General features: G+C 38.9%; 1 protein-coding gene across 3 annotated transcripts in view; it reads right to left on the bottom strand.

Moving 5' to 3' along the window:
* The window catches only part of ARID2 (AT-rich interaction domain 2), a 180,679-nt gene extending 153,472 nt beyond the window's left edge, over positions 1-27,207 (bottom strand). The window contains exons 1-3 of one of the 3 annotated variants that reach the window (XM_032783149.2): positions 26,606-27,207; positions 26,352-26,445; positions 25,151-25,248 (exon numbers count right to left, since the gene is read on the bottom strand). In XM_032783149.2, the coding sequence (XP_032639040.1) occupies positions 25,151-25,248; positions 26,352-26,445; positions 26,606-26,697 (284 nt within the window). In that variant the 5' untranslated portion in view covers positions 26,698-27,207. Of the gene's footprint in view, positions 1-25,150; positions 25,249-25,799; positions 25,969-26,351; positions 26,446-26,605 lie in introns of those variants that run through there. The other 2 variants (XM_032783150.2, XM_032783151.2) reach the window with 2 other exon arrangements.
* Positions 27,208-27,487: the final 280 nt, after the last annotated feature.

Here is a 27,487-nt window from a genome sequence, read left to right as displayed (position 1 = left end):
CACAGGTCAGTAATAGAGTCCAGGTAACCTGTCCATTGCAAAACACTCTTTCTGGGATCATGTAGGATCATACATACATCTGGATGAAGTATCACATGAAAAAGCATGCATGATAAAAAGAAAAAAGCATTAACCTATCCAATATGAGTGTCTGCAAGAGCTCATGTGGCTAGAAAGAAGAACACACAATGAAGTGGAGCAAGATATGATATCTGTTTCCTTAAATAGCTGATCAAACAAATGCTTACTTTATGAAGTTTGATATGTAGGATGTTGGAATATATGTAACAGACACAGAAGCATATAACGAAAAAACAAAAACAAAAAAGCACATCTAAAACACCAGTGGAAAATATGAAAGCACCAGTCCACAAATGTATAGTTCAGCAAAATAATTGTTCAAAATTTAACACTGTATTTCACTGCCAAAGGAAAAAAAGATTTTCCTAATTTGAAAATAAATAAATATAAGAAAAAGCTGGGTGACCTTCATGTAAAAGACAAAGTTGAGTGAGGACAACACTACCTAGATGAAAATGGTGGCAGGAAGTTTGTGCATCATGTTGCTGAAGTTGGTGACACAGCTGGGTTCTGCTCTGTTTCTGTTTATGTGTGTCATAGCAGACGGGAGTAATGCCTGTAAGTAGTTGAAAAATTACTTAGTCTGTGTGTTAGGTATGTATATGCGAATAAATCTTTGACATTTGTTGGTTTGATCAATATTGAAAGTGCAAGTAGATAAGGCATTCACAAAGCTATTACTAATGCTCTAGAAGATGTGAAATTAAATGAGGTAAACAGACTTTAAATGATGCATACAAATGTGAGCATCATTGCTATAAACACAGAGGGAAGCTTCAGAATTATGCCACAACTGAGTCAGAAAGAAGAATACTACTTATCTGAATTACTAGCACCATTTCTTACAGAACCTAAATATTATTATAGGTTTTTCATCGAAGAATTCAATTTATCCAGTCCCATCATGTGAGAACTGACAGGACCCCAACAGATTTTGAGGGCTTTCCGCAGTGCCCCAGAGGCATACTTTTCAAAGTCTGCATGCTCTAGAGTTCTGCGCTCCAGAGTTTTGGTATCCCCCACCCCCTTTAATTTCCATTTTTGTATCTTTTCTGAGAGAAAGATTAAGTTCACTACTGTGTATATTTCACATTCGCACTACTGAGGTCAGCTTTTAGTCTGTTAACCTTTCAGCCCAGATTTGTTAACTTTCCAGGCAATTCTGCGAAGTTTTTTGTTTTTTTCGGGGGGGGGGGGGGGGGGGTGACACTGAGGAGCTATTCCCCGAACCACGCCAGACACTGTGTTTGAACCTACAGACATTGGGAGCTCAGCCTTACTTCATAGTAATTGAGATAGTGAGATACAATTTATATGTGATCAAAAANGGGGGGGGGGGGGGGAAGAGATTCAGATAAGTGTTGGTCTATAGGTTGAGTTATAGTGTAGTTATTATTCTAGCAGTTAAATATTATATTATTGAATGGACAGTTGACAAGATAAGTCAAAGATTTTTACCATTCATATCAGATATTTTAAATTAAATAAAAATTTAGAGCTTGGTATATGCACTTAATAAATCACAATAAATAAATGGTCATTTTAAGAGACAAGACAGCAGAATTTCCTTATTTTTTCTCAACTGTGGTCTCTGACTCCATAGTATATCATTGTTCCAAGGGCCACTATTTTCCAGCCATACTTCTGCCAGTGTTAAAAACTGAGTATCACTGGTCAACTTGTTCTATAGATGTTGCAAGCTTATTGGATGCTGTGTCTTACACTGGGAACTGGCCGCAGGACTGGGGCAGCATAAAAGTGGTGTGAAAGCTACTTTTGTCATTCTGCATCCGAGTCCTATACCAAGAACAATTCAGTCAGACCAGAGTAACTGTCCCATTCCATACGAACATTAATGATGTGACAAGCCAATTCTTTCACTGATAGGAGCAGATTTCTGCATCTGTCCACAATAAGGCCCAGTTCTGCCATCAGATGCAATTCCCTTTGAAAACAATGAAAGGTGCACTTGTGTGTGAGGGCAGAACGGGGCACTATATGGGAGAATTAATTAACTAGCACTTTCCATCAGGATCCATTACAAGCAAAATGGATGGGTCAAATCAACATCTACCCACCTAATTAGTCGTATCCTGAATGAACACTACCTTAGTTTAGCTAATTCTTGTTATTTGAGCTCAATGCAGAAAATGATGTGGCTTTGTTTAGTAACTTATTCATTTTCATATATCACAACAGCAAACCTAGTAGTATTTCTGAAAATATTCTATGTAGACAAACCACTGAAGGAAATGCTGCTATACTTCATCTGAAAAATTACTTTTTTGAAATATTTAAATGAACAAATATTCTGTGAGAATCCTTCTGAAGAAAATATTTGAAATGTTCATAATAACTATATCCAAATCTTTGAAACAAAGGACCAAATTCAACACTGGCATAACTGGGTACAACTTCATGGAAATCAATGTATTACATAGCATCTAGGAGCCTCAGTCATTGACTAGGATCCCAATGTGCTAAGTGCTGTAGACACATAGAACAAAAACACAGTCCCAGCCTCAAAGAGCATAGTGGAACCAATGAATGCCAAATATGAATTTACTCCAATGTTTTAAACATAGGAAATATGAGCAGTAACAATAGTTTCCCACCTCAGATTTTTTGTTTGTTTGTTTTTTAATTACAGGGGACATTTTCATAAAACATGATCCATGTCTCTTGGGAGTTCATCTTCACCTTCTACTGTTTATTTCTCTTAATTAATAATCCTAATAGTCACAGCATAATACTTTCCACAATAGCCAGGTGTGATGTAACCACTGAAGGGTTGTAACTTCAGATAAGAAGAACAGGAATAGATAAGTCTTAGCAAAGATATAATTAGTGCAGAAAAAAAGATGTATATAAAATGATTTCTTTCAAACTTTTCACTGCAGCATCAGTTGTTCTTAAATTTGGATAGTAGGATTGTATGCTGGAGTTACAGTGAAAAGCACAAATATCTGGAAATGATACAAGCTCCGTTACATTATTTTTGTTTTGTTTTTTAAAGTGAGACAGACTTATCTTTTATGCAGTTTTCAAAATCCGTACACCAATGCAAAAGGAAGTTGGGCATATACATATGCTGCTAGGAAACGCAACGATGAGTGGAGTACAAAAAATGGATAGAATGATGGAAGTATACGGCATTTGCACTTAAATGTATATTCTAACTCTGTTTCACATTATATAAAAACATTAAAAATCTATTTTAAAATAAAAGTTATATAGGTTGAAAAGTCAAGTACTCAAAAGTAAAGAAATGCTATACAGTAACTCCTCACTGAACAGTATAGTTATGTTCCTGAAAAATGAGACTAAGTGAAACGATGTAAAGCGAATCCAATTTCCCCAGAAGAATTAATGTAAATGGGGGGGGAGGTTAGGTTCCAGGGATTTTTTTTTATTTTTTTTTTGCCAGACAGAAGGCATTATATACATTTTAAACAAGCAATTTAATACAGGTATAAGTTTTAAACAATTTTTAAACAAGCAATTAAATAATACGCTGGAGGGAGTAGTATGCACATGCTCTGTGTGTTTACAAACATACTGTACATACAATACAGTACTACAGTTGGGAGGTATCCCTGCCTTACCCTACACAGGCACAGCTCACTGGCACTAGAGATGAGGCAGGCAAGGAGGCTGAAGGTGCTGTAGGCTAGGAGAAGCACACTGTGCAGTAGCGGCAGCTTCCCCTACTCTGCAAGCACCACGGGTGGGGGGTGGAAAGGGGTGAGCTCAACTCTCAGCCCGCCCACTCCCCCCCTTCCCCCAAGCCCCCATCCTTGACCTGCCTCTTCTTCCCCCCACCTCCTCCCCCTTTACTTCCCACACTGCGTCCTCACTCCTCCCCCTCCCTCCTCTCCCTTCTAAAGGCCGCAAGCCAGCTGACTGCCCTGGACAGGAGGCTGGGGGAGGGAGGGGAAGCCTGAACATGGAGTCCTCACTCCTCCCCCCTCCCTGGGGCAATCAGCTGGCTTGCGGTGTTTCGAGGGTGTTGGGGAGGCAAGGGAGGGAGAGGGAACCTGCACGCAGAGTCCTCGCTTCTCCTACCTCGCTCCTGCCCCCGAAACACTGCAAGCCTGCTGATTGCTGTGGGTGAGGCGGAGGGGGAAGGCACTGATCTGCTTTTCTGCCTGTGGGCATAGGCAGGCTGCCAGCTGTGGAGAAAGCAGGCAACCAAACAACGTAAAAGTGGAGCACTGCACAACTTTAAATGATCATGTTCCCTAATTGATCAGCAACATACCAAAACAACACTAACCGGGACGACTTAAAGTGAGGAATTACTGTATTTACAGTTGCCTATGCAACTTGAATTTTTGATCTCTGATATGTCCACCCTGGCCACTGAAAAAGTCTGAGAGTATTGTGGGGGGAAAAAGTCTATCATGCACAAGCACAACGAGGTTAAATTAAGATTGGATGAGCAACCATAACACTGGCAATTTCTAATTTTTGAGTGCTTGACTTCGCAACCTACTTTTTTTTTGTATAACATTTCCTTGTTAGTATGGTTTCAAGAGGAAAAACTGAAAAACAAATTCAGCATCGCAGCACAGACTTCTACCAGTTGAGCTGGACCAGCTGGCAGGTAGAAAAGGCTATTATGACAAAGAAGGGGGATGAGCAGCTAATGCTGAGTCCAAAAAGCTGCTCATAAAGGAATTTAGTCCAGCTCTCTGGGTATGTCTACACTGCAATCAGGAGGTATGTAGACATCCTTGAGCTAGCTCTGATCTCAAACAAGAGAAGTGAAGCCACAGCGGCATAGGCAGGTGCACAGACTAGCCCTGTCCGCCCAGGACCCTGGGTTCATACTTGAGTAGCCACTGCCTGTGTTGCCACAGCCTTATGACTTTTTTTTTTTTTTTTTTAAATACAAGCTAGATCAAAGCTACTGCAGTTATGGCTACACATGCTGCAATCAGACCTCCCAAATACAAAGGATATATCCTCTCCCCCAAGTCCTATGTATTACCCTCAGAGGAGAGATAGGGCCCTGGAACAACACTGTGGAATGGTCTGAGAGGTATTATCTGAGGTGGAGCCAAAGGAGGTTTCCACAGCTCCCAGGCATTCCATGATGATGATGCTACTTCATGAGGGTGTGGGCATTGCCTTAGATTAAAATGTTTGTGTTCAGTTATTTTGGTATGCCAAATTTACCTGAAGAATGCAAGCAAGAGAAGGAAATGGCAGTTTTCAACAACTTATAGTTCACCCAAACGTGAATGGAATTTCATGGGACAAACAAAAGGCATTTATCTAGCCACAGGGCTTTGTCCCTGCCAAATTTCAAAGGTCTGCTGCAAATAATGGAGGTGTTAGAACTCAGAAAAGCTGCAATAATCTTTTATAATGGAAAGCGATAATCAACCTAAGTCTAGGAGTTTCTACTAGTCTCCCCCTACGATATCAATTTTGTGTAAAGGCTAAAGGTGGCACATCTTCTCTCCTGTCCACAAGCCTACACAATTTTTTAAAAACTTTCTAATTTTTACTAATTCTACAAACTACCTTTTTAATTATAAATTAAGTGCTTCTACATTTTTGGAGCACATAAAGGAATTATTCTTGATTGAAATAAAGAACTTTCAACTCTGAAAGAATTCACAGCAAATAATTCACCCTTTTAAAATAGTTTAATAGCCTATCAGAATACTTTGACTCCAAGCTATTTTACAAACAACTACTCAGTAAGAAGCAAAGACAAACTTATGTTATTGTAAAATTCTATTAATAGGCTAAATCTGGTCATTGTCTGTAAGCTACAATATGCCTCATTACAGTATTCACATTAGCAAAGATGGTTCTCTACCAATTGCTAAACTTATTTAAACACACTGTTTATCTTAAGAAAATTTTAATTCTTACTTTCCATAAATGTACAACATTTACATATTTTGGTTAGTGCTATTTTCCACCATACAATAAAAAAGTAAGCCTTGAGTTCAGCACAAGAAATCTGAGGTTGTAATGAGATATAGAATAACTATTATATGTTCAGTGTTGCTTTAGAAGAATCAATTCAATTTCAGAGAACATATGTTTTCTATTTAATCATGAATTGTGACACAAGGACATTTTGATCAAATCATATATGTAGCATGTAGCTTTAGCTGACCACAAATCGATTCTTCTATAGACAATGGAAATTCAGTACCTTGCAGGATCATTCATAGAGAATACATGAGATTCAAAAAACTATGTGAAACAGGGATATTCAAGTGCTTGAGAGAAAAGGTAATCTGCCACCAGTTTTTAAACGGACCAATAAGGGATGAACTATTGAGGGCCTTATTGATATTCAAAAATTAGCATAAAAAATTGAACCTCTCCCCTGCTTTTCTATTTTAGAACACAACATGCACCAGACATCACAGTCATTAACATTGCAATGACTGCTTGTTGAGTATTTCTGCCTTCTTTTTCATGGAGCCACAGGGAGCAGTAAAACTGCTGGGACTACAGAAGGTGGCCCATACATTTGTCTCTGTGGAAGGACACAAATTCCATCTGCTCACCAATGACCCACAGGAGGCTGCTGCTGATCCACTCTTCTAACTGTAGGTGAAATGGCTTTCTGTTTATATTTCAGATTATTGTCTGCAAGATGAAGCCTAAAATGGACCAACTGCTTTTCAACAGTCTGTTTCTTTCACACTTCTCAAAAACCATAAAGTCAGCATGCTTCTCCAGTTTGTGTGCTTCAGTACTCAAAAATCTGAACTTTTGGGAGTTTTTGCCTACTTTTGTACTAGCAGCAAAGAGACAGTTCACCAAGACTGGTACCACTGAGGAAAACTGAAAAACAAATATAAATTACGTGTTCTGGGGGTACACTAAATATCAAGTACAAGCAAGGGGATCAGAGGAACAGGTTTAAGAACATAAGAATGGCCCTACTGGGTCAGACCAAAAGTCCATCTAGACCAACATCCTGTCTTCCGAAAGTGGCAGTGGCAGGTGCCCCAGAGGGAATGAACAGAACAGGTAATCATCAAGTGATCCATCCCCTGTTGCTCATTCCCAGCTTCTGGCAAACAGAGACTAGGGACACCATTTGGGATAGGTTAGGGAAAGACTATTTGAAAACAAACAATGCTTGAGGATAGTTCCTATTAAAATTTGGCAATATATTCTTTGGTAGTGTATTTTAGGTTAATAAACACCTTCACCTTTAGTATTAGTCTGTTTACCCCTGGCTATAGTAATGATCTCGTAGACAGGAAGTCCCTGCAAGTTACGATTTAAATATCCAAAATACTTTAACAAAATAAATCAAACATTTTATTTCCCATTCTTTACTTTAGAAACTGCTTCCATATGGGAAAAGATAGTGAAGTGCATGTTTGCAAATGTATCTTTTAAAAAAATGAAGACCTTGGAACACTGGAGTAACTATCCCTGAATTAAATTCTTACATTATAAATAAATATCAGTTTAAAATATCACTGGTGGTGAAGAAGTAACCAAATCATGTAATACTTAGGTCTCTGATATTATATACCATATAACTCGATCATAAGCTGGTTCGTTTATAAGCCGACCTCCCCCCCAATATGGATAAGTAAAAAAGGAAAATTTTGAGGATCCGTTCATAAGCTGACGCTATAATTCAGGGGTCAGCAAACTGTGGCTCCCAGGCCATCAGGATAAGCTGCTGGTGGGCCGAGATGGTTTGTTTACCTCGAGTGTCTGCACACACGGAGGTAAACCTCAGTAAACAAAGTGTCTCAGTGCCCCAGCTGCTTACCTTGACGGGACAGGACAGCAACTAGTGAGGCAATTTTGGGGGGGGGGAGGGAGGGAAGAGAGCTGGGAGTCAGGGGAGTAACCCGAGACTATCCTCCACATGACCCCACCCCTAGCCCGGGACCCCCACACTCTCCCCATTCCATCCCTTCCCACTTTATCTGGGGAGGGCCAGGGGAGGATGTCTCTGGGCTGGCTGGAGCTGCTCCGGCAGGCCGGGCAGCGTGGCTGCAGCATGTTCCAGTGAGCTGGGCCAGGTAGCATGGCCACAGCGTGATCCAGCGGACCGGGCGACGCAGCCACAGCCTGCTCTGCAGGGCAGGACCAAGCGGCATGGCTGCAGCCTGCCAGCCCCAGAGCTGCAGCTACTTTGGAGGCTGGAGGGAGAGCAGCATGGCCAGAAGCAGAGACACTGGCTCCACCTCCTCCCTTCTGGCTCTGCTGGCTGTGATGCCTCTCCTTGCTCCCTCTGTTGGAGCAGTGGCTATGTCCCACCTCTCCCTCTCTATATCCGTTCATAAGCCTACCCCCTTTTCTGGTGCTTCCCTTTTTTACTAAAAAAAATTCAGTTTATGAACAAATCTATATGGTACTTGCTGGACTACTGCAAACTAAATGTTCGCACTAACAATCCACCTTCATCCTTTACAACTTTAAAGATTAGTAGAACATAGCTAATTCGTTAACTTACAGCTTCAGAGGAAAAAGTATAACATACAAAACAACCACCACCTCTATCAAATTGTAATAGTTGTTCCCTATTCTAACAATCAGGTATTCTTACTAAAAAATAGAGATTGGTGGAGATTAACCTGTACTTACTATAAAGTATTCCTATACGTGAATACTGGTACATTTTCTATAAGTTAATAAACTCAAAACAGTTCTCAAGTAGCAGTTCTCAACCTTTTCTGAACTATACCAATTCACCAGACAGAATTCTTCCACCAATCAACAACTTCCTCCCTCCTTTCTCTTTCTTATGGCCAAACTCCACTATGAGTTACAAGAACTAACAGTTGAATAGGCGTAGCAGTGGCAACACATTGGGACTCAATACAGAGGCTGGATTCTCATATCTATTAAGACAAGAAGAGGTTTGTAGAGGTTCCAGAAAAAGGAAAATAAAATAAAATAAAATGAGGTTGGATAGCTAAGGACCAGTTTAAAAATTCTGAAGCATCAGTACTGGTACATGTACTAGAGATTGAGAATTAACAACCTGGTCCAAAGGTGCCCCCTGTCTTAGTATTCTATTCATTCTTCAACTCTTTTAAAGCACTTTTTGGGGGTACAGAGTTCAGAGGGATAATGAGTCCTTCAGATGATCTCCTTTTGCATACTACATTAAATGTATTCCTTTTCCCCCCATCACCTTTCTTTATACCAGAGTCTATATCAGGGGTATGCAACCTATGGCACATGTGCCAAAGACGGCACGCAAGCTGATTTTCAGCGGCACTCACATTGCCTGAGTCCTGACCACCAGTCCGGGGAGGTCTTTATTTTAATTTTAAATGAAGCTTCTTAAACATTTTAAAAACCTTATTTACTTTACATACAACAATAGGTTAGTTATATATTATAGACTTCTAGACAGAGACCTTCTAAAAATGTTAAAATGCATTACTGGCACACGAAACCTTAAATCAGAGTGAATAAATGAAGACTCGGCACACCACTTCTGAAAGGTTGCCGAGCCTGGGTCTATATCTTATCTTGTTCTTCACAATTACTGTTCACAACAACACACACCGCTGGCAACAGAAAAAATGTTCTGGATAGTAACAGTGAAGAGCAAGATGAAATGAATGCTCTGGTGTAAAGCGAAAACACAAAAGCAACAATGTCAACCACCATTCAGCAACTAAGCGTTGTTGCTCATTGACATGATCTTGCTGAGACATACTTCCATGGGATTTCCTTTCTCTGAGGGCAAATGTTCCTTGCCTTCTGTATCAGGACCTGAATTATTGCCAGACACCACAGTTGTGATCTCTGAACTGATTAGCAGCAACAAAAATTTAACTAAGTTTCCTAAAGCTTCCATTAGTTTTTTTTTAAGTCTTTTTTTTTTTTTTAAGTCTTGCATTCTTTTCATAGATTTAAAAATGCATTCAAATTAACATAAACATAATTGTATTCATAAGGTAACAATACATCAAATATTAAAAAAATGAAGTACTGCCTCCTACAGCCCACAAGACCACAGGGGGACTTGAAAATTACCCCAATCTATTTTAGGTGTTTCAGCACCCACTGCAGGAGATGCAAAAATATCATGAATTCAACACTTCGCGTTTAATAGTGTGTTTATTTTTAAATACCTATCAAACTGTGCCCTCTGGCAACAGCCCCACATCTATACTAAAGAATCTTTCTCCTCCCTCTCTATGAAGTCCCACAAAATCCAATTCCCAATTCTCTTCCTTTTTATAACTATTTTCTTCCTCTCTAATATTTTCTCTACATTTAACTTTAATTATCCCTTTTATGCTGCTGATATCCAAATATACATTTCTTTGGAATCATCAATGGCTCCTTCCTATTCACTCTCACTGCCTGTCTTATCAAATATACTTGTGGATTTGTCACAATTTTGTTTCGCTAAATGACATGAACACAAAAGTACTTCTCATGGTCAAGAGAAAAAATATTCAGGCATAACTGTGTCTCTTCTACACTCGTGCCACGCTGACCTCCTATTTGACTCTGAACTTTCCCTTTGCCTCCTATAACACCTATGTGAGTTTATCTGCCTATCATTACCTCCCATATATTGCCTGAGTACACTATTCTCTTAATTGCATTTTTTAAATTATACACACACGCACATGTGCATCATCTGGTTTTGCTTTTACTAGTGCAGGTCATTTTCCTATGGCCTTTCAAATTCAAGGCAGAACGCCTCTGGCCTGCTTTCTTGTACACACACACACACAAAAAGTACAGCCACAGCACTCTCATACCTTCACTGACATTCATTCATTTCAGGATCCACTTTAAAACTCTCCATAGCCTTCTCAACTTCCTCACTCCCTCCATTCCTTTAGTAATTGCATACTTCAGCCCCCTACCAGAAGCGCACTGTGCGAGTCTCCATCATCTGAATAATAATTCTGTTACACTGCTTCCTCACCAACTGTCCAAATCATTTCAAATCTCAGCTGAAAAAAGTGTTCTTCCTTTCTGAATGTGCCTTTTATTTTGCCTTTCACCCTTTCAGCCATGAGACCTACCTGAGGGACAAGTCTTTGTCCACTATCCTAAAAGCAAAATGAAGAATATATTCCTGCCTAAATACAGGTGGGGCATGTCCCTAACTGCACTCCTCTTCTTGTTTATCTATAATGAGATTCCCCCAGATGTCCGTGATGCCCTCCATAGAATCGAAAGGGAAATTGGAACAAAAATCTTACTTTTTAAAAAATTGAGTGTCCAAATGCATGAATAAATTACCAATCTTTCGCTTTAAAAAAAAAAAAAAAAAAGAATTATTGATCATTTTTAGGATTTAGAGAGATTTTCGGATTCCAAGACTCAGATTCCCTTTTTCCCCTGCTCTGGAAGCCCCATCTCTGCTACTAATAGTTCCAGTTCTGCACTGGTATCTGCTAACTCAATACCACACACCCAGTGAAATCAATGAAACTCTGCACAAGTACAGGATTTCATGTTAGCCTATCCCGGTGCAATGCAAAATCAGAATCTGTTATTATCAGGGGGCAAAGCCAGGAGCACAGCAGCCCCTCAAGGAAGGACAGCATGGCTACATGAAAAAGACACAGCAAGCAGTTTTGTCAGATAATAGCAACAATTTTTGTATATATATAGGGGTGAAAGACCACAACTTATGTCTTTTCTCTGACATCCTCTACACCCAGGGGTTGATGTATATTGGGCACCCGAAAGGATGGAAATACCCCTTTCAAATAACATTTATTGCTTTTACTCTCTGCAGCTATCAGTGTTGTTCTGACAGAAGAGAAAACAAACAGAGTGGTGATAAGCATAATAGCCCCAGTTAGCATAATATTACATGAGATTTTGCCCACAACACCTGGAAGCCATTAAATCTTCACTGCAAACAATAATTCAAATTATTGCAGAAACAAAAACCATGTTTTTCTAATGATATTATCTATATGATCCAGCAGAAACTGCAGAGTCATGTGGTAAATTGCATTTTCATACACCTTTGACTGCCTCACCTGCCCCCTGCTCACTATCCATCTTTGTCAGGACTAGTTACATTCCAAACCTCTAAGCAGCTTCAAACAGCAGCCACCTTTTCAAATCAATTTGTTACAGGAAGATTTCCTACTCTCTCCAATATGTGAAAGTTCCAGCCCCAATATTACACTGGTCTGAGGACAAGGACAAGCAATAAACAGTTCCACACTCGGAACAGGATTATCATCAGATACCTCACGAACCGTCAGAGCTGGAAACAGAAGTACTGTAACACAGCACTTTGTTCCAACGATAGAAGGTCCCAAGATAACGTGCTTTAAGTCTTCAAATTTTTATGTATAGAAAGCCAGCAGATTATTTTTACAGGTGTTTTATTTTGTCTCTCGTTGCACTCTATACAGTTGGACTATGATAACAATGAAATCTGGCTTCATGTAGGAAAGATACAAGAAACAGTGACAAAACTTTCATGCCATATCATCCCATCACGTACTCTTTACATATATAATTTACATACAAAATATGTATGCAAATTTTATGACAGCTAGATGTGCATGAAATAAATTTACTAATTTTTCTCACAGTAACAGTATCATTAGAAAACAAACAAAAAAAAACAAAAAAAAACCCTCAAGATGACATTACTAACCAAAGTAAATGTAAAATCTTATTGCGATACTGTGTCCTTCCTTAGCCCTATACTTTCTAATATTTGTTTTGATCCTCATCATGTTATGTCCTAATATAGAGTCCAATGCAGCACACCCTTACTTCGGTGAATAGTCCCATTGACTTCCTCACTGGGACAACGACTCCCACGAAAAAGGTTTTGGACGATCAGACACTCGGATTGTAAGTTCTTCAGGGCAGGGACTTTATTTATTTGCTTGTAAATCATGGTATACAATTACAATATTGTAGAAATAATGATAAAATAACAGTAATTATACAGATGACATCTCCACTTTAAAAAAATATGTGAAAAAAATGGCAAATTTAATGGTCATGAAAAACGTTCACAAAAGTGCAATTGACGAAACTGGAAATGAATTCCTCTATTCACAGAACATTCATAACACAAGCAGAGATACAAGAGAGCCCTGGGAAGTCTTGCACAAGCATGTCTGAATTTTGTTCTGGAAGAATGGTCCTGTAGAGATAAGAAGGTGGAACTCAATCAAGTCCACAGCACACCCAACATTTATAGGACAATGGCAATGTTAATTCGCTAGTGACCCAGCATCCTGACCAGAATTCAGTTCCGTGACCTAGAGCTGAAAAGTTCGACATACTATAAATGCTTTCCATATTTTGTATAATATACATTCATATTCCCATTCTTCCTACTTTTCTCAAATTATGTCCACGACTAGTCCCCTCATCGAGATTACAAAAAGGTTTTAAATGTCTGTATTTATTGTGGCTGCTGAAAATCAGCAATATTGAGCATTATAATATACTGATGAAATTAAGGATGATAGTAAAGGTAAAACAAAAAGTCCTGTTGACAGAATCTTGAAAACTTAACTAAGAACTAAACTAAGCAGCTACTTTGTACCAATTATTAAGTGAATTCTACTTTTACTAGGGTTTTTTTATTTTAAATTTTGAACTGTCAAGCTGTGTGGGTCAGTCAGTGTAAAAATCTTTTCCATACTGAACAAGTAACATGAAGTTTAAGTTGATTTTGAAAGCCAAACTATATTTTATATACTTTTTTCCCCCATCACCTTGTCTTTCCCACTTTTCAGTAGATTCCTTCCACCCCTCCTCCCCAATGCTAGCTAGATCAGACACTAAACGGTCTTAAATTGACGTCATTGTGCCAAACACAAGTCCTATCCTTGAGAAAATTACTTCTAATGTGCTTTGAGCCTGCAGCCCTTAGTTATCTACTAAGTCCCACTGGACAGTTGTGGGTGTTCAGTGTACACTAATTTTATTGTCATATGTGTTCAGTAGATCTTTCTTAATTTCCACTTTTTAGACCATCTTTTCTCTAAAGCTGTATTTTAATAATTATGGCCCAGATCCTGCAATCTGTTCCGTACAAAGAGACCATTTTCCCTATGTGGAGGATTCCCATTGATTTCAATAGAATTCTGAGTAGGTACAGCAGGCTGCCTATGCAGATCCAAACACATTTCCACATATACCATACATATCCTACTGCAAATCAAACACCTATAAAAGCATCAATGTACTATACTACCAACAAGATATTTTTGCTTCCCATTGGAGACCGATATATTTCTGAACAATTATCTCCCTAGAGGTATCTCAGACAAACAGAATTGTATTTTTGTGCGAGTTGCGGGGGTTTTTTTGTTTGTTTTTGTTTTACTATGTCTTATGTAGAACTAGAGCTGATTTTTTTTTTAACTGAGTACTCTCCTCAAACTGTCTTAAAAAAGTTCAAATGTTTACTTCTCCAATATTGCCAACAATATTGAAAATATTGTTAAAATATGGTTATTTATTAAATCAGACAGCATATAGAATGCACATCCGTACATTCTTGATCAGAAAATTCTCAATATATTTCCAACTAGCTGAATACAAGTAAACTGACAATGAGTTTTTTTATAAGATCACACAAAAATGTATTCATGATTCTAATTGTTTAGCTGTATTAAGCAATAATAGTGTATTGATCATGAGGTGTAATAATGAAGCACTACCGATAGTGATGCAGTCATTGATACAGTTAGCACTGTAATTTAATTTGGGAGCTAAGCACATTTTTACTACTACTCTACGGCACTGTATTTATCAATAGTGTGTTTAACTACAATTTACTGCATACTATTCAACTAAATGACTTTCATGGCATACATAGAGTAGCACATAGTACAAAACATGCAACCAGTCTGCCTAAGATTGAAGAAAATTGTATGATTCTACACTGTATTATTCAAAAAAGTCTGCAAAATTGTATCGTAATCAGTGCCGTTTATTTCACAAATCTGCCATCAGAATTTACTGTGAAATTCATCTTTTATACAGAATTCTGCTCCAGAAGCACTGTTTTCAATTTAGAAATATTAAATTTCTAGCCCTTGTGGCTGCAGAGATAACCTTGGAAACATGAATCAAGTGTAAACCAATGTTGCAATGCCTGCCTAGGTCTGCAAAGACCCTGAAATAACAGCTCTAAGACACATGAATTGCCCCCATTCATCTCAGTTTGGTCCTATGGATTCTGTAATTCCACAGCTGTGGAATTTTTCCCAGACACTATGGAATTCAACATTTTTGTTGCAGAATTTTCTATTTTGTTGCAGCCAGGCACCTCACATTTGGTTGTCTCCTTGCCCTGCTAGGACCTGCCTGCAGCTTCCTTTACCTCTAGTCTTTCCCACAAGTGGGAATTAATACTCCTTGAATTGTTCCATGGAGAAAGACGGCAGTGCGGTGCAGGGGGGGTGTCACTGAACTAAAGCTGGACTCCAACTTTCACCCAGGGAGCCAGAAGAGGATTAGGGGAAAATCAGAAGCACTGACTGGTGAGCTGGGTTAGTCAACTTGGAAAATAGTACAGCAGTAAAGACCTAGGAAGCCAGTTTGAGGAGTGCTGAATCTGGTTAGGAGCTCCCCCATTTCCTGACACAAATGCAGAGGAAAAAAGTTTCTGAGTCTGACCAAATGGGCAACATGATGGAAGCCTGAGAAGGGGAGCTGGGATACGTAGAGAGCATAAAGAAGAAAAATCCATACTCAAAAATAATCACCATTGAAAATAGTAAATGAATCTCATGTCAATTAGTATTTTTAACTATCAGCCATAATTGCATGTTTATGTAAGGGTGGGAGATACAAGAGATTAATGTTGCTGTCGAATTTAGTCCCATTGTGTCACAGAGTATACAAGGCCCTGATCATAAAACATATGCTCTAGGGGCAGAGATAAGGTTGCACATTCAGCCTTAAATTAGGTCAATCCTGACTTTTCATGTCTTACTGTGCAAACGTAGCATTATATGAATATAGGTTATTTTAAATTTAAATTTCTTAGGTCTTCCAGAAGTAAACAAATGGGGTAGGGAAAAGAAAAATGCTCAGGAGAAAGCATTTCAAACTCCAGAGCTTCAAAGTCCTGCTATCTTGCCAAAAATTACAAACTGCACATGTGAATTTCATAAAGTAGAGCTGTTTGCGGACACTACCTGACCTCTGCAATACTTGATCAAGACCACCAGTTGACCAAAGTCAACTGTGTACTGACAAAAGTATAACTCTTAATTTTTATCTGGCTATATGATATCAGAGCTTACAATTTTACACCTTCTTAACATCTTAATCACCATTAAACTACTTGACATTTACTAAATTTATACTGGAATTAAGGTAATCATGAAACTCAGCTCACTCAGTTTCTTGAGAAATGACCCAACAGAACAGACAGCCCAATACACCACGTCCCTATAAAGCTCAGTATATACTGCAACTTCTATATACACCAAAACACTTTACACATTAACTTCAATTCCACTACTCACATTTTTAAAGTTAGACACAGGCATCAATACAATACAGACAGCATTATGGAATTGTAGCAACCTCAATTTAACTATCTTCAGGTTGAAAATCTAATCCAACTCAGTTTAGACTTCAACATTTTGCTCCTGGGAAACTATATTTGAAACTGGATGTTTAGCCAACTAAACCCTCAAGCAGAGTCCAAAGATCCACCACTATTCTAAGTAGCTTCTCGCTATTTTCTTTTCTTTTTAAAAGTCAGTTTCTCTCTTTCAGAAGTATTTGTAACAAAAATCATCCAATCTCTTCTGTTCTTTCTCTATGATTGTATTCTAATTTACATATTCCCTAAGGAGGGAATATGTTCTCCTTCTCATCGATGCCACGTTCTTTGCTTCTCCACATGGCAGGGCACATACAAACAGTTTGGAAACAGATTTATCTTTTCTAACAGTTCTAATTCCTTAGTATTTATTTTCAAATACCCAAAAGCATGCTAGGCACATCACAGAAATAAGAAGACAGACAAGCTCTGCCCCAAAGAGTTCACAATCCCATTTTACAGATGGGTAAACATTGATGTCAAGGGACTTGCTTAAGGTTGTCTACCAAATAAACGTCACATCCAGGACTAGAAACCAGGTCTTTTGGTTGACTTCCGGGCCCGCACCCAATTCACTGTACTCCAGGTGTGTCCTCCAAAATTATTATTTGTACTGAAGTAACTCCAAGAAACAATCAAGGACCAGAGCTCCACTGTACAGACAGACAGTAAAAAGACAATCCCTGCCCCAAAGAGCTTACAATCCAAGTTACTAATTTAGCTTTTCGGTGTCTCAATTTTCCCATCTACAAAACATGGCAAATACTACTACTTTGCACTAATATGGTGCTTGTTCAGCTATTGATTTCAAAGGTGGTAAGCATTAATAGCCCATTTTATAGATAGCTTAACTAAGGTTCAGAGACTGGAAGACGTTTATTGGATAAGATAAGGGTCTTACACATAAGATACCTGGGTTCCATTCTCAGCTCTGATATATGCTCTCAATGTAATTGGCTTAACTTCTGTGTGTCTTAGGCCTGCTCTACACTACACAGTTAGGTCGACATAAGGTAGCTTACATTGACCTAACTCTGTAAGCCTCTACACTTAAATGTACCTCCCATCAATGTAGCCCACTCACTACACCCGCTTAATAACTCCACTTCCGCGAGAGGCCCAGTGCTTAGGCCAACGTAGTTAAATCGACAGTGTCAGTGTACACACTGCGTTGCTTACATCGACTGTTGTTGCCTTTCAGAAGCCGTCCCACAATGCCCCACACTGACAGTTAAACTGATGCAAGTGCTCCTGCTCAGGATGCACACTGCTGACACAAAGAGCCTAGATTTAATTACTGTGGTGGATGCATGTCAATATAACTTAGGTCGACTTAATTTTTCAGTGTAGACCTGCCCTCAGGCATCTCACTGGCAAATGAGGGCAAACTATATTACTCATTAAAGTGTGTTAATTGCAAAGAATTTAAACCTGTCAGATGATGAAGGGAAAAGAACTCTGAACCTCTCGTCTCCCTGCCCACCGCCTTATTCCACTTCACTAGGGGACAAGCAGGAGTCTTGCACTAACAAGTATTCTGTTTAGCCTATATTTGAAACTTAAATGGTTACGATAGCTATTTTTATGTCTGAAAATATAAACTCAATTTAACATAATAAAATGCCCCCCATAACCTTTCACCAGTTAGCAGAAGACTGAACAGGTCTTAGCGTAATCACAATAAGTAGAGCTGTTACCAAAAGGTTATATTTTTGTAAATTACAAGTCACTGGACGTAACTGTCAGTTTAAATATATATTTAAAGTACTTACAAAGAAATTCAGACCTTTGTGTTAACTCTGAAGTATAGTGTCTTGCCAATAAATAAATAAATAAATAAATAAATAAATATTTGTAAGTTTAGCAGCAGAGAATCCAGATCATTACCTCCAACAGAAAAGCCCACAGGAAGGAACCAGGAGAAAAAAAATGACCACAAAGTTCACTTCACAGAGTTTTCACCAGCAGCAGCAGAGAGGTGTTTGCCCCTTCGCTGAAGATCTCAGGGATTCAATGGAGGCGAGTGCCATCTGCATAGAGGCCCTCTCTCTTCACACTTGCTTCAGGGACTTTTGGTTGAGTTTGCAGACAGAACAACTTTAACATAACCATGCTACCACTAACTCCCTCATTTGCTGCTGGCTCCCAAACCCCCCTCTCCTACAAGTGCAAGTTTTACAACACTGAGGCTATATTAACTATTGAGCACACTGCCAGTACATTGGTGGGGAGACAGATCTATCTAAATAAATAACTCGTACCAAGAGATACCCTGAGATTTGAAATGACCAAGATATTTAATCTCAAAAAATCAAGTTTAGCCTTGACTGTAGAGGCACCAACAGTACTATTATAACTAAAACAAATTTCTCCATCAAGTATTTAAAATATTTAACTAAGCCTTCAAACCAAGGCCTCAACTGCTTGATGGAAGCACAAACTATAAATTATTTTTCATTAAGAAAGAATTAAAAAAAAAAACACACACTAACAATTAACAGCCATATGTGATCTCTACTCTTGCAATCATTTCAGGGTCTGTGATAAAATTTAAGTGATACAGCTTTTTAAGGTGAAGCACACAGTGTTCCAGTAAAACCTGTAGTAAATGACAGCCTCCCTTACAGTATTATTCAAGGATGGACAACACCTGTAACATCATCTACTCCACCTCCACATCAATGCTGTTTTTCTCCCTTGTTCCAAACAGTTTATTTTTAAATGATCCATGCAATAGGGTTTCCACCATTTTCCTTGGCAGACTATTCCACAATATAGTAGATCTTACTTCAAAAGTTTGGCCTGCTATTTAGTTTAAATGTATCATTTATTAATTTAATCCCATTACTTCTTATTACAGCCTCTCACACTACTTTAAATAAATCCACCCCTTTTTAAGTGTTAAAACCTGTGAAATGTCTGTAGGATGGATATCATCCTGGCCACTATAGTCCTTGCTTAGTCAAGCAATACATATTTATCTCAGACTTTCCCTTTAAATCAATCCCAAAAGTCTTCTAAACATAGAATCATAGAACTGAAAGGGATCTCGAGCAGTCATCCAGTCCAGTGCCCTGCACTCAAGGCAGGATTAAGTATTATCAAGACCACACCTTACAGGCATTTGTCCAACCTACTCTTAAAAATCCCCAATGATGGAGATTCTACAACCTCCCTAGACAATTTATTCCAGAGCTTAACTTCTATTTGTCCCACCTGGTAATGAGGTGTTGAAAGTAAAAACAGTATTCCTGATGCAGTCATACTAGTGTCCTAGAAGAGAAACCATTACCCCACTGTTGTGACATGATGCCTCTGTGTATGCAGCCTAAAATTATGTTGGCCTTTTCTGCTGCCATAGCACATTGCAACCTGGGGCCTGATCATTCTGTCAGTAGCATGTAGAACTCCCATTAATATCAATGGGAGCTGTATGCACAAGCAACTGACAGGATGATCAGGCCCCTGATATCTCATTTGCTGTTCACTATCACTCATCTCTTTTTCAGCATTACTGCTTTCCAGGTTATTCCCTCACACCGAATACCTGTTTTTGGATTATTGCCCCCGAGATGTTTAGCTTGAATTTTCAAAACTAAATCTCATTTCGTTATTTGCTGCCAATGTCTCTAATCTTTCTAGGTCTATTTCTTTTATTTCTCTGTCCTCACTGGTATTTGCAACTTTCTCCAGGTTAGCATCATTTGCTAATTACTTTAGTATGCTGTTCACTTTCCCTTAAAGATCATTAATAAAGACAATTACGGTCTCAAAGCTGTAATGGAACTAAGTCTATGTGACTATGTATTTGTACCAGTGGATCTCTTTACAGGACTGAGGCCTTAAACTGGACCCAAAAGATCTTGGCAGTTCCACACTACGCATGTCCCCCATTCTTTGCTATTTATCATTTTTTGTTTATGGTTCTTCAATCAGTTTTTAATCCACAAGATTGGCTATATTTTTAAATAATTTGAAGTGAGATTTTGAGAGAGAATATTTCAGATGTTTTACTCAAATTTAAATAAATTCAGCTATAAGTTTTCCATCATCCACTACGGCCCAGTCCCCTGACCCTACAACCAGATCCAACAGGCACATGAATCTCTGCATCCATGCAGAAACCACTGATGCCTGTACAGGTCCAGCTGCAAGATTAAAACCTAATTTTGAACATTTTTTTTAAAAAAAAGAAGGAAAATCAACATAGTTTGGCAAAAATCTGTCCTTTATAAATCCAGACTACTTACTGTGCATGGTTCCATTATATTAAGCGGAGAATTTTCTCAATATTTGTTCCATTCTTTTATGAGGAATAGAGGTTAGATTTTTTTCTGAGGGTCTAATTGCTAGGGTGATTCTCCTTTTTTGAAAATCAGAACTATATTTGCTCTTCTCCAATCTTGTATTACCTCAAAATTCAGCAGATTTATAAAACTGTTCAGATTTTTCTTCAAGTATTCTACCAACTCTTCAAGAATAGCTATATTTAAGATTTTCCCCAGCTCGTAATTGTCCAAACTTGTTTATTTTTCTCATTAAAGATAAAATTTGTTTAAGTGGTTCAGTATGATGGTCTTTTTTAATAATTAATTTAATCCCTTTCCTCATTTATTAACTGACCTACTTTCCCTTTACTACTACTTCTTCCCCCTTGATATTTATTAAAACTCTTCTTATTCTCCTATGCCCCTAACATTAACTCATTCTGCTTTTTGCTGCCTTTATCTTTAGCATGAGTTCACTTACAAAACTGCTTCACAATTTCAAAAAAATTACTTACATGACCGAAATTTAAACTCATTCTACCTGATACCTAAAGGAAACAACAATCTTTAGCCTAACTTCTCTAACCACCACAAATATATTAAAAGAAAGAATTCATGTCTCTGTAACAGTGATTTTTAATTCAGCCACCCATGTTCCATCTTTGATTTTAAATTCTTTTCCCTCCTACCACCTGCTCCCCATATACAGCTACAGGCACAGAACCTACAAACAGATACATCCCTGTAGCTTTATGCCCACACGAAGTTACACTAACAGGACTCCACATGGATGGAAGGGCCACATCAGGGCAACTGTTTGTATGACTGGTGGCCTACCCAACCATTACATGAAATAAACTTCTTTTTTTTTGTTAAACTTCTGTTTTGCCAACATGTTTACCAAGGCATAGATGACAAGAAATGTAAAAACATGCTTTTGACCACTATTTACATGTACTGCCCCATATTAAAATGTTTCCTTTAACACTGCAAAGTACCCACACAGAAGTATTTGGAAAATGCTTTACTAATTCATCTCAATTGACACGAAACATCTAATTTGTACTAAGATCCAAGGGAATTACACTAACTGCTATTGTAGAGACTTACACCACTATATTAACAAATAAAGTCCATCAGTAGTTATTGGCACTGTGGCTTTTGACTGCTCACTACAGAATCATAGCGCATGAATTGCTGTACCTGTCAGACAGTTCAAAGCAAATGTAGTCAAACAGTTAGTGTGATTAAGGCAGTCTCTCACATATAATTTTTGGAGAATTTTTTTTAGCTTATTTGAATTGTTTATCATGGGATCAGGAGCGTATCCAGTTTTAAATTTATGTTTTTAATAAAAGGCTAAAACACACACTTACACTCATCTGGCAAAATTCCACAACAGTCAACATGAAAAAATAGTTACAGCTTAAAAACAACAAAACAACAACAACCCCCCTCACTACCTGAAAAAGGGTGTGGTTTGTCTTTGACAAGACATTCAATTTGATGAAGACAAATGGATCACCAGTGTGTCATACAAATAACTAGCTATTTACGCAATAATTTTAAAACAAAATGACACAAACCTAAGAGATGATATAGCAAAACAGGCTAATGGTCCACCTAGTTTGAGATCTTACCTCAAACAATGCGCAATGCCAGATGCTTCACAGAAAAATACAACTTCCTACCATCACAAACTATCAAGGCTCCAAACCTGCTAAGGGATCCACGTGATTCTTCTTGGTGTATGCACAATGTGTCTCAGGTGGCACAAAGAGTGAACATCAATGAGTGCCATAGAGTCCAACAGGGCTCCTATAAAACAACTGCCTGTGCAGGTCTCTTTACATGATCCGGGCCCAATGTTACATACTGGGAAAAACTTCTAAGGTTGTTAGGCCCAAATTTTGACCAGTTCAGTTTGCAAAAGTCCTTAAAATTTGTGGGCCAAGATTTTGAAAAGTAACTAATGATTTTGTGTACCTAAACTGAACCTCCTCACAAGGGCCTGATATTCAGAAGGCAGATGTTCAACAATTCATGAAAATAAGCCCCCTTTAACGAATATTAAGTCAGGCACTGAGGCACTAAATATCACCAGTTATTTTTAAAATGTGTGTGTTGGTGTCTTTCTTCTTTCTCTTCTCCTCACCTCTTCCCCTCCCCCCCAAAAAGCCTGAACAAACAAACAAACAAAAAGTCAGTACCCCAACTACAACCTTGCAATAACAAACCAATAAGCGTGAAGTGGAGGGAAAAAAGTTAGTTAAGAAAACACTTCATCTTCCAATGGAATTACCAACAATGAGCAAAACAAGAATAGCAAAAATTACGAAAAAATAATTGATAAGCTGTTCTTGAACTATACTATTTAAAAACTGGAAATCCATGAAAAATGTAAACTGTTTTTAAAGATTTTTCATTTTAACAAATTTTTTAAAAAATTTATTTTCACTAAAATAAAATCAATTACAGTTCTTTTAAAGCTGTTATGACTGTTTATGTAAATCTTTTAGAAAAAATTGGTATTTTTAATACCCTTCCAATACTACTATGGTAACAATATACAAACTTTTAGTGATTTGGTCTACTAAGAATCCAATGTATTTTTAAATAAAAAATGGCACATTATATATTTTAAATTACTTAATATTTGAATTGTGCTAAAGACCACAGGGCGCAAGACACTTTCAAAACACAGAAGAAGGCACAGTAACTGTCCCAAAGAGTATACAACCTATTACCGCAACAAGCTTGAGTATTCTGACATTTATTGATTTGAAAATATGGACACGAAAGAAGGAGGGGTTAGACAAAATCATCATATTACAACTTTAGTATATTTTTCAGGAGTTTGAGATCTCATAGTCCATTAAGAAAACTCAAAAAAGCAAAAAGCAATTCCTGTCTTCCAGCACATCTTTTGCAATATTCTCTCAATGCTGAAGATTAATAAAAACAACAAACAAAAATAGATGGAAGACACCCAAAAATGAGATTCCCAATTTATTCCTAAGCCCACTAGTAGCCATTAAAATAGTACATAGTATTAGAAAAGTTTATTTCTTCAATTGGTGGGGATTTTAAAGAAATAACATGCCATCACAAAACAAATCCAGTAGCTACAGATATCTGACTAAGGTTTTCCAGACTTCACTGTAACTCAATAACTGCTCTACACAGTGCTGTGAACTCTACAGCTTCAAGCTGGAAGTCAATCTAGGACAGCCAATAGAAAGTGCACCTGTGCAATTACTGCATTTTCTAATTCAGAACGCTAACCTGAGACAGATATAACTTGTGTGCATTGTGAGAAAACAAAAATTGACAATTAAAACGACACACAGAGGATATACCACATACAAAAAGCACAACCTGTATCTATTTTGTCATTAAAAAATTGGAAAATTACTGTCATATATATAATTTAAAAACATAAATGTTGGCTCCTTAAACATATGGCAAACACTTTTAGAATATATGTAAGAATATTTTCATGTAGATTACAGTTGATAAAAGTTATCATTAACATTAATAAAAGACCATTTAGTAACATGCACCAAACTGAAAGATGCACTATAAGGTTCACAAAGGTCAGAAAAATAACACTTAGCATTACTTTAAGGAACTTAATAAGATCACTGGGGGGGAAAAAATGCAGGAAACTGATATTTTTAAGTAACTGAAAAAAATAAAATATTCTATTTGACAACTCTAGATGATAAAAATCAACTGAAAATATTGTATACTACGAATAGCTGATAATTGTGTATTTATATATTGTTGAGAAGCAAACCACGTTTCCACAAAATATGTATTTTTAAACCAGAGTTTAACTTCATAAACAGGTAACCAAGTCTACCAATAAAGACATTTTATTGCGCTGAAATGAAACAAAGTTTCAATAACTAATATACTAATTTGGTTGCTAGTATCAGTTTTACTGTACTGTCAATTTAAAATAATCCATAAAAATGCCTCTATTGTTTACTGACTTAAGTTTAACTGATAGGTTTAAGGCTGGCAGATGTAAAATACAAATATAAACAATAACAAAACGGATTACAAATATAAACAATCACAACATAGCTACTTTCAACTGACCAGTGAACCAGTTCAATAATCAGTTAGGAAGTGCTTTATTTCAGAGTATTTTTGGTGGTGGGGGTTGCTTTTAAATTTACACACATTGAAAATAAAATGCTATCCCATGCTCAATAATACTATTGAAAGAGCCCTTATCAGCACTTACCGCAAGTAATACTGTTTTAAAGCGAAGGCAGCGTTAGAACAACTTCTGGGAAAGTTAAACTCCTCTACAATTTCTCCCCACTGATTCTTCTCAGATACCTGTCAAAAACAACATACAGACAGAGATACACAACACACACACACACACACATCCTCGATAGTGAACATCACAAGGAATACGGGCTGCCATGAAACAAATAAATATATGAAAACTATATAAAGATCTATATCTATATATATGGGATATATGGCTATATTTCTCATTGACAGTCCCTGGTGGTCTCCTCTCATGTATAACCCAGCTCCTCACCACTATTTTACATTTTATTTAATGTATTTGGTTATTCTGGGGGAAACGGAGGGATTATATTGTTTTGGGGTTGTTTTGTTTTTACTGCCTGGGCAATAACCAATCGGGAGTCCCTCTGTCGCCCCCTTTTAAATCCTAACGCGGTCCGTTAAAACCCCAAAGAAGTTTAAAATGATTCACCAAAGTCTTGGAGGGGGCGCCCACTGGTGTCCGGGGTTCAGGGGAGCCGTCCCGGTGAGTCCCCCCAAGACAGATCCATAGACACAGAGAGGCCTTTCATTTGAGGCCTACATTTCTGTCCCTAGCCTTGAAGCCTAAAGATGGCTATTTGATTACACACCGTCTTGGGTGCCCCTTTTGTTATTTCTCTCCGGGAAGGGCTCCGAGGGCAGCGCCTAGTCCCCCCCGGCTGCGAGGATCATTTCCTAGCCCATGCTCCGTGCCGATTATCGATGTTAAACATGCCCGCTAATTTTGAGTTGCACTAAAACTGCACTCAGACGCTCCTCTCCGTCTCTGCCTGTGTGAAACACACAGAAAGCAGCGATCGCAAGCGAGAGAAACAAACTCACACGCACACCTACACACTCTGCTCTCTCTCCTTCTCCGAGGAAAGAGGGGAAGGAAAAAGGGGGCTGTGGAGGAGGAAAGGGAGACACAAGCAGTGTGTACGCTGCACCCCCAACGATCCCCCTTCATCTCTCTACCAACAAGGCCAAGCCACCAACCTGCCTGCCTGCTTCCTTCCTTCTTCCACCCCCCACCTTCCCTTACCGGCTTTCAATGGGACGCTTCCCGACCACCCCACCTCCCCTCTCTGCCCCCGAGGGTCAGAGGAGACTTTTGGGAAGAGGTTACTGGGAGGGAAACCCAAATTAAAACTTCCACTCACCTTCCCAAATCCGCCTAAAGTGGTGACTCTGGTGTAGAGAGCGTGAAGATCCAGCTCCTTCCCACCCACCACAGGGATCTTCTTAAAAGGAGACCTGCCAAATGCGATACACACAAAACAACACAACTTGTCAACTCTACCCCCTTTTCTCCCCTCATAGGGGCTGCCGTGTCCTTCAGGGAAGGGGCTGGAAGTTGGATCTGGCCGGTTTAAAAGCCTCCCCCCCTCCCCTTCCAGCTCCCCATTTTCCTCACCCTCTGCTGTGGTGAAACTGCCGCAGCTCGTCCAGGAAAGCGAGTCCCTTTCTCCGCTGGTCTGGTTGGGTTTTACCCGTCGAATTTGCCATTTTTTGTATTAAAAAAGGTTTTCTTAAAAAAATCCAATTAAAAAAACAACAACAACAATCCCCGGCTCCTCCTTGTCTTTACGAGACCCAGGTGCCCGTGCTCGGCCGGGGATCAGCCATGGAGAGGGGCTTGTTTAAAAAAAAAGTTTAAAAGGAATAAGGGAGCCCCCGAGAGCGTGGTAATTGCGAGTCCCGTCTTCACACAACACACAGGCAGAGACACACAGGGAGGGAGAGGGGCACCTCTCAGTAATTCCTGCCGCTGCCTGTCTCAGCACCACAAACCCAACCGATCCAGCCTGCACATGAGACTCAACATGGTGCTGCTGGATCACACAATGAATTGGGTTAGTGTTGTGGTGGGGCGCGGGGAGCTGGAGTGAGGTATTGACAGTGTGTGTGTTACAGACGCGGCTCCATGCAATCTCCCTCTCCCTCTCTCACACACACACACACTGTACGGCGGCGGCAGCGGGATTCACTTCTCTTCTCTCTCAGACAAAAAGATCTGAGGCCGCCGTGTGGCTGCCTGGGCGAGAGCGCAACACAGCGAACCCGAGAGGCCGGCCCAGGTACTGCAAAAGGCAGCTCGAAAGGCAAAAGCCAGCACAGCCCCAGCAAGCAGTTCCTGGCGGGGAACAATAGGCTCCTCTCGCCACTAAGGGCTCATCTGCAATTTGCCGCAAACTTCACACAAAGCCAGGCGGAAAGAGAAAAGGGAGAAGGAGAAGAGGGACGGGAAAAAACGGCTACTACCGGTTGTTCCAGGGTTAGGGATAGGGGAAATGTG

This window comes from Chelonoidis abingdonii, chromosome 1 (assembly GCF_003597395.2).
Source record: "Chelonoidis abingdonii isolate Lonesome George chromosome 1, CheloAbing_2.0, whole genome shotgun sequence".
Lineage (NCBI taxonomy): Eukaryota > Metazoa > Chordata > Testudines > Testudinidae > Chelonoidis > Chelonoidis abingdonii.
The sequence above is the reverse complement of the archived record's forward strand: the minus strand, read 5'-3'. Positions and strand labels throughout refer to the sequence as shown.